This window comes from Tiliqua scincoides, chromosome 8, assembly GCF_035046505.1.
Source record: "Tiliqua scincoides isolate rTilSci1 chromosome 8, rTilSci1.hap2, whole genome shotgun sequence".
NCBI lineage: Eukaryota > Metazoa > Chordata > Lepidosauria > Squamata > Scincidae > Tiliqua > Tiliqua scincoides.
The window spans coordinates 31,770,438-31,782,293 of NC_089828.1; the positions used below are offsets into that span (position 1 = coordinate 31,770,438).

General features: G+C 50.3%; 2 protein-coding genes across 2 annotated transcripts in view; one reads left to right on the forward strand and one right to left on the reverse strand.

Moving 5' to 3' along the window:
* The window catches only part of COPE (COPI coat complex subunit epsilon), a 15,964-nt gene extending 4,380 nt beyond the window's left edge, over positions 1-11,584 (reverse strand). The window contains exons 1-7 of the mRNA XM_066635309.1: positions 11,415-11,584; positions 9,492-9,554; positions 8,795-8,895; positions 8,235-8,387; positions 6,940-6,993; positions 1,346-1,427; positions 1-27 (exon numbers count right to left, since the gene is read on the reverse strand). The exon at positions 1-27 is cut by the window's left edge and continues 129 nt beyond it. Of these exons, the coding sequence (XP_066491406.1) occupies positions 1-27; positions 1,346-1,427; positions 6,940-6,993; positions 8,235-8,387; positions 8,795-8,895; positions 9,492-9,554; positions 11,415-11,528 (594 nt within the window). The 5' untranslated portion in view covers positions 11,529-11,584. The remainder of the gene's footprint in view (positions 28-1,345; positions 1,428-6,939; positions 6,994-8,234; positions 8,388-8,794; positions 8,896-9,491; positions 9,555-11,414) is intronic.
* UPF1 (UPF1 RNA helicase and ATPase) overlaps positions 1-11,856 on the forward strand; it is a 106,968-nt gene that overhangs the window by 81,578 nt on the left and 13,534 nt on the right. The gene's annotated exons all lie outside the window — the stretch shown is intronic.

The following is an 11,856-nucleotide window of genomic DNA, read 5'->3' on the forward strand; positions in this document are numbered from 1 at the left end:
ATAGGCATCCTGCAGCTTCTCCCCACCCTAAACACCAAAAGAAGAATCAGATAAACTTTGCTGCACATGTACCCATGTGTCTGGGAGGGGAGAGGGGGCACACTTAAAAAGAGAGTGCCAAACTTAGCCTGCAACATCTGACTGGCCACAAAAAAGATTTAGTCAACTGAGCAAATACTGTCAAATCTGGCTGGCTGTTGTTGGGAAAAGGAATGCTGGACTAGAGGGACACTACTCTGAACCAGCAGGGCTCTTGTTAATGGAACCTCCATGTTCAGAGGCAGTCTACTTTTGAATCCTGGGGTCACTGGGGAAACGGGAGTTCTGGCAGGGTCTCCAAGAGGAACTTTATAAGGGGATACAAATTTTCTTCCCAAAGGGGTGGGAGCAGGGAAAGGTGATGAGAAGGTAGGCAGAACAGGGGTGGGGAGGAAGCAAAACAGGGCAGGGCAAGGTTGGCAATACCAGAAATGTCTATGGAGCCCAAATCTACTGGGCTTCCCAATGCAGAGCCCAGGTCTACTCTCCTGCACAGTGTTGGCAGCTGAATACAATAATATGGAAAACCAAAAACACTCCTAAGTCTCTAAGATCTTTTAAATATAGAAAATCATTGCAGAAAATTAGCATCATAGTATTGAGGCTCACACTAGAATGGAAAGTGTCCTATGGGGACTAAAACTTACTTCTGCAGCAGCTGTAGTCCCACAGCTGTGTCCCCGAGCTCCTTATACACTCCTTTATGGTAAGTGGATCCATAAGCCAAAGAGGTACTACAGCAGGCCAGTTTCTCCCCCCCCCCCCCCCCAGATTTGACACTGTAAAGGAGTGTCATGTATGCATTCCTGAGCCTGGCATATATGACTTGTGGCAGCAGCTGCCACTGCACACCCACCATCCCAAGTAATTAGCGAGTTCAAGTGTGATCAGAAAATGTCAGATCCCAGGAAATTTCTGGGTCCCCTCCTTTGGCTCCTGGGCCCCCTTTCTGAACCTGGGCCTGGGTACAAATTACCCCCTTTACCCCCTCCTCATGGGCCCTGAGGGCTGGTGCCTTCCTACTTGCTTGTAAGCTTGTGGACTTTATAAAAGAAGGAAAGAAAATTACTCTGGGGATTGTGGGAAGGAGGGGGCAGGCAGAAGAAGGCCAGCTGAGTAATAGGTGCCCTCTGTAGCTGGTTTTCCCCCCACAGTTCAGAGTGAACTGGTTTTTTCAAAGCAACCTTTGCCACAGAAAATGATATCCTTGTATCAGACCTCAGTCCTTCAACTGGTTCAACTATGTTTTCAATATGCTACATCTGCCTTTACCCACAAGCATGAAATTGCCAAAAACGGCACCCACCAGAGCAAGGTTCAGCCAGGCAGTTGCCAGCTGGGTCAGGGTGGCATCCTCATCTTGCTCCTGCATCTTCTTCAGTTCCTTGCTGAAGGGAAAAGCAAAAGAGCAGTAAGTGAAAAAAGCAGCTGGTAAATCCCAAATAACCCCAAAGTTGATCTCAAAATTCATGCTTGTTAAAGTTCACCCCAGCCCCTTCACATATCCTCGGATGCAACACCCTCGTTTATACTGCCATGCTGTGGAAAATCACCAACCAAAAATGGACAGAAAAGATTTATGATTAGGTGTCAACTATATTTGATCAAACCCCTGGGGGCTGGGGGCTAAGAATAGGCCCTCAGTTTGGCTGTACTTGTCGTAAGAGGCGACTAAACAGCCACCGGGTAGATGGGACTCGTCAGCCTAGGAAGGCAGCTCATCTAAGAGAAGGAAACTCTGACCTCAAACCTCCACTGCCTTGTGGCTACATCCAGTTCTGGAAAAGGCTTCAGGAGTCAACCTCGAGGCAAAATCAGGAGCCGGAGTCCCTTAGGCAGTTCATGGCTGAACACAGTCACGTTCTGGCAACTCCTGCGACGCCGCTGGAACCAACCGTATTGGCTTCTGCCTTTCCATTGGACCATTCCAGCGACGTGGAGAGGGGGGATTTGCTGCATGGGTAACAGCCTATCCTCCATACCTTCTTTACCCAGGCTTCGCGCACTGGAGAGGACACTCCAACTTCGCCATACGGCGTCGGCACAACACGGGAAGCAGCAGTTTACCGGTTATAAGTCTTTGCTCGATTGGCGTAGAGCATGACGCCAGGGGCTGCTTCCGACGGTGGGAGAGATCATTGCATCTCATTGGGCAGCTACCGCCCGCCTTAAGCTGGGCAGTCCCCAGCCAGTAAGGTGTTGCCTCGCCACGGTCCGTTAACCTCATGGGGTGCGTGGGGTTTAGGGTGAAAACCGACAAGCGGATCGACAACTCTGCACCATGCAACAGAAAACAGAAAACTACTGCCCTGAAGCTGGGCACCTGGAACGTTAGGACAATGACACCTGGCTTCTCTGATGACCTGCAAGAAATAGATGACGCACGCAAAACAGCTGTCATCGACATGGAGCTGAGCAGACTGCAGATGGACATCGTCGCCCTTCAAGAGACTAGGCTGCCAGATTCCGGATCTGTCAAGGAGAGAAATTTCTCATTTTTCTGGCAGGGAAAACCACCAAACGAAACCAGGGAACATGGTGTTGGCTTTGCGGTCAGAAATACCCTGCTGAAATCCATCATCCCACCTACTGTGGGAAGTGAAAGAATTTTGTCCCTGCAGCTCCAGTCATCAGCAGGACCTATCACTCTCATCAGTGCTTATGCACCGACTCTGTCGTCTCCAGCAGAAGCCAAAGACAAATTCTATGATGACCTGGCCACCACTGTCAAGAAAATCCCTGTAAAAGAGCCATTGTTCATCCTCGGCGATTTCAATGCTAGAGTTGGTGCTGATAACAGTTCATGGCCCACTTGCTTAGGTCAGTTTGGCACTGGGAGGATGAACGAAAATGGCCAACGCCTGCTAGAGTTTTGCTGTCATCACGGTCTCTGTGTCAGCAACACATTCTTCAACACAAAGCCCCAACATAGAGTCTCTTGGAGACATCCAAGATCAAAGCACTGGCACCAGCTCGACCTGATCCTCACCAGACGCTCCAGCCTTCCCAGCATCAAGATCACACGCAGTTATCATGGTGCTGCCTGCGACACTGACCACTCCCTGGTGTGCAGCAGAGTGAAACTGCAAACAAAGCGACTGTATCACACGAAAAAGGAAGGAAGACCTCGCATTGATACCAGCAAGACCCGGGATCAGAGAAAAGTGGAGGAATTTGCACAAGCGCTTGAGGAATCTCTTCCAGGCCCGGCCGACGCAAACGCATCCAACAGATGGGAACATTTCAAGAATACCGTTTACAACACCGCCTTGTCCATATTCGGCAAGAAGACCAACAAGGCGGCAGACTGGTTTGAAGCCCACTCTGAGGAGTTGACACCAGTCATTGAGGAAAAGAGGAGAGCTCAAGCAGCATACAAGGCCTGTCCCAGTGAGCGCAACCTGCAGGTCCTCCGAACTGCTCGCAGCAAAGTCCAACAGACTGCCAGGAGATGTGCTAACGACTACTGGCTCCAGCTCTGTTCCGAAATACAGATAGCAGCTGACACGGGCAACATCAAGGGGATGTATGATGGTATCAAGCAGGCCCTAGGTCCAACACAGAAGAAAATTGCCCCTCTGAAGTCTGCCACAGGCGAGGTCATCCAGGATCGGGCGCAGCAGATGGAACGCTGGGTGCAGCACTACTCTGAGCTATATTCCAGAGAAAATGTAGTCACCGAAGAAGCACTGAACAACATTGAGTGCCTGCCTGTGCTGGAAGAGCTTGACAGTGAACCAACCCTAGAAGAACTTCACGTGGCCCTGGACTCCCTTGCCTTTGGCAAGGCACCTGGAAAAGACAGCATTCCTGCTGAAGTCCTAAAATGCTGCAAAGAGATCATCGTCACTAAGCTGCATGAAATCCTCTGTCTCTGCTGGAGAGAAGGTGGAGTACCTCAAGACATGAGGGATGCAAACATCATCACGCTGTACAAGAACAAAGGTGACAGGGGTGACTGCAACAACTACCGCGGCATCTCTCTCCTTAGCGTTGTAGGAAAGCTGTTTGCCCGAGTTGTACTAAAGAGGCTCCAGGTACTTGCAGAGAGCGTCTATCCAGAATCGCAGTGTGGATTCCGAGCCAACAGGTCCACCACTGATATGGTATTCTCCCTTAGACAACTGCAGGAGAAATGCAGGGAACAACGACAGCCACTCTTTATAGCCTTCATAGATCTCACAAAGGCTTTCGACCTGGTCAGCAGAGACGGCCTCTTCAAGATTCTCCCCAAGATTGGATGTCCACCCAGGCTCCTCAGCATCATCAGATCTTTCCACAAGGACATGAAGGGCACTGTGGTCTTCGATGGCTCCACATCAGACCCTTTTGACATCCAAAGCGGAGTGAAGCAGGGCTGTGTTCTTGCACCAACCTTGTTTGGGATTTTCTTCGCTGTCCTGCTGAAGCAGGCCTTTGGAACTGCAACAGAAGGCATCTATCTCCGGACCAGATCAGACGGAAAGCTCTTCAACCTCTCCAGACTGAGAGCAAAATCCAAAGTCCAGCTGAAATGTCTGCGTGACTTCCTCTTTGCCGACGATGCAGCTGTCACTACCCACTCTGCCAAAGATCTCCAGCAGCTCATGGATCGTTTTAGCAAGGCCTGCCAAGATTTTGGACTGACAATCAGCCTGAAGAAAACACAGGTCATGGTTCAGGATGTGGCCTCACCTCCCTGCATTACAATCTCTGAACATGAACTGGAGGTTGTCCATGACTTTGTGTACCTTGGCTCAACGATCTCCGACACACATTTTCTCGATACCGAGCTAAACAAGCGCATCGGTAAAGCAGCTACCACGTTTTCCAGACTCACAAAGAGAGTCTGGTCCAACAAGAAGCTGACGGAACATACCAAGATCCAGGTCTACAGAGCTTGCGTCCTGAGTACACTTCTGTACTGCAGCGAGTCATGGACTCTTCGCTCACAACAGGAGAGGAAACTGAGCGCTTTCCACATGCGCTGCCTCCGACGCATCCTCGGCATCACCTGGCAGGACAAAGTTCCAAACAACACAGTCCTGGAACGTGCTGGAATCCCTAGCATGTATTCACTGCTGAAACAGAGACGCCTGCGTTGGCTTGGTCATGTCGTGAGAATGGATGATGGCCGGATCCCAAAGGATCTCCTCTATGGAGAACTCGTGCAAGGAAAGCGCCCTACAGGTAGACCACAGCTGCGATACAAGGACATCTGCAAGAGGGATCTGAAGGCCTTAGGATTGGACCTCAACAAGTGGGAAACCCTGGCCTCTGAGCGGCCCGCTTGGAGGCAGGCTGTGCAGCATGGCCTTTCCCAGTTTGAAGAGACACTTTGCCAACAGTCTGAGGCTAAGAGGCAAAGAAGGAAGGCCCATAGCCAGGGAGACAGACCAGGGACAGACTGCACTTGCTCCCGGTGTGGAAGGGATTGTCACTCCCGGATTGGCCTTTTCATCCACACTAGACGCTGTGCCAGAACCACCTTTCAGAGCGCGATACCATAGTCTTTCGAGACTGAAGGTTGCCAATACAATATTTGATCAATTCAGCAAGCAAGCAACTCAGTTCTGAATGATGATGCAAGTAGCAAACTGGGCCCCTTTTAAAATCTTATAGCAAAGTGAGCTTTTTACCTCTGAGGTACAAGTGTAGTAATCAGTGCAGAAGCACGTTTTGGTTTTAGTGAACTTGGCAACCGCAGGCACACCTGCTTTGGTCAGAACAAATTCTGCCCGACCTTGTTCACTGCCTTTTACTTAGAAACAAGATGAGCTAGCATTAGAGATAAGGAAGCAATCAGATCTAGGAACGTGTTGTGGTTAGCTAAAGCCAGCTAGTGTTATCTTTAACCTTTAATAACTCTCAGTACTGCACTGTATTGCTTCATGATTTTGAGAGTCAATAAAATGCTTAGAGGAGGTTAGGCAAGGATCTCTCAATCTCTTCCAGCTTCCTCCCTGCATCTACATTTCAAACCTGTCTCCATGTTCATTCTGCATCGCCATCTCCTCTTTTCTGCCTCTCTGACCCCTTGCTGCTCCAGTTCCTTCCCTCAACCCTCAGAGTGCTTTTGCTCCTTGCACTCCATCAAGCAACAAGGCTCTAAGCCTTGTGTGCTTCCCAAAGTCGTTGCAACATACAAGTGTGCAGATGTCCAGTTTCTTACAATTACCACAATCCACTTATTCTTTCCCTTCCCCCCATTAACACCCATCACTAGTTCTGTAATATTTTAATGAATTATTATTCAGTCCTTGTTTGTTAGTGCTATTTTTCCTATGCTCAGATAGTGAACCCTTGATTTAATTGACTAATGGGGAGGAAGGGGTGTCTGTAAATGCCAAAAGTCTGTTAAATTCAAATGCGCTGAATTCAGTGGAGATGTGCATGTGCAAAATTTAAGACTAGCAGAAAATGTCTCATTTCCAAAGCCTGTTAAACTGAGGGCTCAGGGTGTTTTCTTTTGAACTAAAATCTTTTTTCCTGCTTTAGGAAAAAGAACCACATGATCAAAGCCAGTGGTGTTGCTAAGGAGGGGAGGTCAGGGGGGCAAATGCCTCAGACTTCATGCCTGGGGGTTGCCAGGCGGAGCCTTTCAGAGGTTTGGGAAGGCTGTCCTTGACCTCCCCCAAGCCTCGGAAGGCCTTATAAGGCCTGTGGGAGGCCTTACAAATGCACTTCCAGTTTTCATGAAAACCAGAAGGGGGGAATAAAAAACTTTTTGCCCTTGGTGGCAGATGGCATAGCTATGCCACTGCTCAAAGCAGATGCCAGGCACTGTGTGATACAGACTAAAGGAAGCAGAGTCGCCTGTCATGAGCGCTGACAACGCTGTGAGCTACAAGATGATGCACATATGGCTGGATGTGGAACGCCACCACCTGTGGAAAGAAGAGCTGGGGAAGGAGAACTTACCGGGACAAGTCCAAGCGGTCAAGTTTCAGGAGAATCTGGATGGTCATGGCCATGCTGCAGGAAATGAGAGCAACAGCAGAGTATAGTGTTCATTCAGCTGCACAGTCTTTAGTTGTGTCTCCTTTGGCTTTCCAGGATTATAGCCCACGTGAACAAGTCATTCAGCATACCGCTACACAGCAACTCCACATGGGGGAGGAAAAGGGATTTTCCTCAGGGATTGCCCTCTCTCTCATGACAGGGCACTAATGAATGTGCACTCAGGTGGCTCACCCACAAACACTGTGAGCATCCTGATTCATCACTGAGGCTGTCTATTCCTTGCAACCTTCTGCATTTTTCTTTGCTATCCAACAAGGAAGAGGTCATAGGACACTCCACATGTCCAGCTATGGAAACTACTAGAGAAACCCACAGTATGCTGGCAGGAGTGACCAACATGATCCCAATTGGTCCTCTGTGATTGGCCCTACATGTCCCACACAGGCCACTGGTTCTTTGAAAACTCCGTGACAGACAGTGAGCTAACTGTGCAGCCCAGACCTCACTGATACCCGCTACTCTGCCAGCAGTCATACACCTTGCAAAGGTACAAGAGTCTGCTGGGATGAGATGACTGGCAATGCCGTTCACGTTTTTCTCTTTCAGATACTGTCCAATAAAAGCTCGGAGTTCATCACACTCATTGTTAACTTGTTCTACCCACCACAGTCGCTTCTTGCCTCAGGATGGGACTCAACAGAAGACGGGCCTCCTTGCTACTAGGATGCAGGGCCTGCATTGTCCCCAGTCTTCCAACTCCATTAGTTTCACAATGGGTGGGTAGAAGGCTCTGTAGGGCTCACAAGCAGCCTATTTACTGCTGCCATGATGAACCATAACCATGGGGAACCATAACAATAGCTAAGGTCAGAGATAGCAAGTAGCAAGTGCCAGCAATGATAACAGACTTTCGAATCTCTTTTCCTATGAAGACTGGTCAAAGGTAGAGACTGAGCATTTTCCAGAAATGGTGCAAGATTTCCCACCCTACTTCCCCACAGTGATTTTGAGTGGGCCTGCAGTCAAGGTAGGTTCATTTGGAAATAGTTACCTGCACCAAGCTCTTGAGGTTTCTGGAAGTTCTATTAGATAGAAAAGGTAAAGAGAACTGAACTGCTTTATGGGAGACAGCTGATATTCCACAGCTAATCCGATGATGGTGCCAGCATCAATCCAGCAACTGTTGCAAGTAGTTTGTTGATTATATATAAGCTAGGAAACATGCATGCAACAAGGATGTAAAATCCACTCACCATTCCAAACTCTCCCCCTGGTGCAGCGTACGCAGGGCTGCATCTGGATTCTGATCGTGAAAGTAGACTGAAGCCGCCATGAGAAGGAAAGTTGTGTTGGTGATGTCCACACTTTTGGCCATCTTCTTATCCAGTTCAGCCACAATTGCATCCCTTTACGGGGGAGGGGGGGAAGGAACATAAGAGGAGCCCTGCTGCACCAGGCTAAAAGCTCAGCATCCTGTTTCCTACCATGGCCAAACAGATGCCTCTGAGAAGCTTATCAGTAGAGCATGAAGGAACTGCCCTTGCCCGCAGTTCCCTCTGCCAGTGCCTGGCATTCCAAGGTACACTGATTTAGAACACTGAGGTTCAATTTATTCTTCATAAGACCCCTGCTAGATGACACTTTGGGCCAAACTAGATCATCATACCCAACAACTTATTCCCTATTTTATGCTGCATTTCTGAGCAGATTTTAAGTTACGGTTTGCTGCAGGAGGCAACAGTTCCTGAACCTCCCAGAATAAAAGATTTGCCTTTTATGGGAATGAGGCTGTAGCAATCCATGCCAGGCTCACCTCTGGTTCTCAGTGGAAAGATACTCTGCAAACATCCGCACAGCCTGGAGTTCTGGACATGCACTAGGCTTGATTTCATCCAGTACTACACCATATTTCCGCTGCCCAAAAGGAAGAGCAAAAAAGAGATCTCATATCTGTGTGTCAATATTAGCAATTAATGAGTTAATCAAGACAGAACACAGAAGATATCACAGCCCTTTCCATTAGAGAGGTCTACTAATATCTGGACTGTTGATATAAAACAGGGGTGTCCAAAGTTTTTGGCAGGAGGGCCACATCATCTCTCTGACACTGTGATGGGGGCCAGGGAAAAAAAATACTTGCACAAAGCAAGGCTGGCCTTTCCTTTGCTGCTGCATCACAGACATGAAACAGCAAGCAGTGGAAGGAGTCCTCATACCACAGCTCACACGAGAGGTCAAACAGTCGCCCTCATGTTAAGAGCAGTTGTGTCAGGCCAGTGCAGGTCCCAGCAAGCCTCTGGAGGGCCAGAGGCTCATTGGAGACTGGGGGCTCCCTGAGGGCCGCTTTGGGAGTCCTCAAGGGCCGCAAGTGGCCCCAGGGCCGGGGTTTGGGCACCCCTGATATAAAACAAGAGTTCAGAAGCAAAACCATAAACACATATTAAAGTTTTAGGAAAATCAGACAACCCTGGAAGCAGGTATATTTTCTCATACCAATCCATCAGTCTCACCTGGGCGATGTAAGCACGATACAGGAAGATATCTCTCTCCACCTCTTTTTCAGGACTGGATGGCTAGAAAGAACGGAAACAATGAGACTGTTGCCACAGTTCCCTTGATTGCAGTATTTTGAAATAACAGCATGTTTGCACCACTCCAAAAAGAAAAGAAGCTAAGCAAGGTTGACTTCTGGAAGGAGAAAAAGGCCTTCATTAGAACAAAAGGTTGTCTAGCAGGCAGAAATTCAACAGGTGTAGGATTTCCTCTCATAGAAGTCTGGGGTAGGAAGGAGCAGATCCAAGGGGGGGCCATGCGTGCGGGGGGCCCCCCCCGCAAAACGGTCACACTAGTGGGGAAGGGAACTCCCTTGGATGGGGAGCAAAGTCAGGCAAAAGGGGAACATCCACTAGGTAAGGTGTCTGATGAGTCGAGTCAAAATGGGAGCCCAGGTCTATCTGCCTGGAAGAGAGGGCTCCAGAGGGCAGTTGCAATGGCAGCCCAGATCCTGGCAGGGAGATCTGAGTTCCCAGTCTGGGCAAAGGCCCGGTCTAACCGCCCAGCAAACCTTGGCCACATAAGCCAGTTCAACTGGGAGCCCAGATCTACTACCTGTCTGATTGACCTGGGTTCTGGCGTACTCAGGGCCCCTCACAAACACTGGATCCTTCTCAGGGCAGAGGGAGGCATCTGCTGAGCTTCTACATTCTGAAAAAAAGTGACATTAAAACTCTCTCAGGGAGATTTGGAAATCTTTTGGGGCAGAGCTCCTGCTGTAGAGCAAGTAGACGTGGTCTCAAGGAGGAGAGGTGTCAGGGAAAGAAAAATGTCTCACAGCCTTTCCTAAAATCACAGGGAAAAGCAGGGCGAGGACAAGGCCCCAGGGCAGGCAAAGATTCAACAGGCACAGTCTCCCCTGAGCCTTATATACGGGAGGCCACACCACTTCCACATCTTCCTGTAGTGAAGTTCTCCTCTCCAACTCCCATGTTGTCAGCTGCAAAGGAGGGATGTGTGGTGGGTGGGGAGGCAGGTGAGGTAGAGCCCCCCCCCCACTGGAGTCCTTCAAAACACACTGCCGCCATGTGAGGAGCCCAAGCACCCACAACCCATGTGCTTGTGGTGGGGGGGGGGGAAGGTGAGGTAGAGCCTCCTACTGGAGTCCTTCGAAAAGCACTGCTGCTGTGTGAGGCACCCAAGCACCCACATGCTCTGCTTGGGGGGCTTACATGGCGGTGGCGTTTCTTAAAGGACTCAGGTGGGAGGCTCTGCCTCACCTGCCTCCTCACCCACTGCATATCCTGAAACTCCCCATGTAGTATGCTTCTTCTTCACTGCGCGTCCCTGGAGGAGTCAGTCCACCGTGTGCCAGGATGTTCCACTATGCACTGCAGAGTGTGTGGATGCTTAGGAGCCTCACACAGTGGCAGTGCTTCTCGAAGGACTTCAGGGGAAGCTCTGCCTCACCTGCCTCACCACCCACCGCAAGCATGTGGGTGCTTCACACAGCAGTGGTGCTTTATGATGGACTCTGGGGAAAGGCTCCGCCTCACCTGCCTCCCCACCCACTGCATATCCTGAAACTACCCACATAGTATGCTTCTTCTTTACTGCACATCCCTGGAGGAGTCAGTCCACCGTGTGCCAGTATGTTCCACTATGTGCTGCAGAGCATGAGGGGTGTGGATACTTGGGAGCCTCACACAATGGCGGTGCTTCTTGAAGGACTCCAGTTGGAGGCTCTGCCTCACCACCCACTGCAAGCATATGCTTCTCGAAGGACTCCAGGGGAGGCTCTGCCTCACCACCTACCACAAGCATGTGGGTGCCTCACACAGCGGTGGTGCTTTATGATGGGCTCCGGGGGAGGCTCTGCCTCCCCCACCCACCGCAGTCGCTGCTGCAAAGGACGCCCACAGAACGGGGCTCCGGCTCACCTTGACGCGCTGCGCCTCGTTAATGGCCGCCTGGAAGGCCCCGATGTAGAAATTATTCCGCACGTCGAACAGCTCGTCAGCCTCGCCCTGCCCCGCCGTGGCCGCCGCCGCCATCCTACCCCCCTCGGCCCTGACACGTCCCCGCTTCCCTGCCTCAATCCCCAGCCTCCCGCGCACAGCTTGCCGGGAACTTCCTCGCTCGCTCCTCCCCCTTTGCCTGCGGAAGACCAATCAGAAGCTCCACAAACATTCGGAAGGCTTTCTCCTGGCGAAAGGCCTGCTGGGAAGCGTAGTTTTAGTTCCCTCAAGCGTGATGATGTAAAAAGTACGCGCGAGGTTACAGCTCTGCTGGGATGCTGGAAGTTGTAGTCAGGCTGGGTTTGTAAAAATCGCAGGTTGCTGACTGCTTCGGATAAAACTCCCCCAGACATATAGCCGTGAC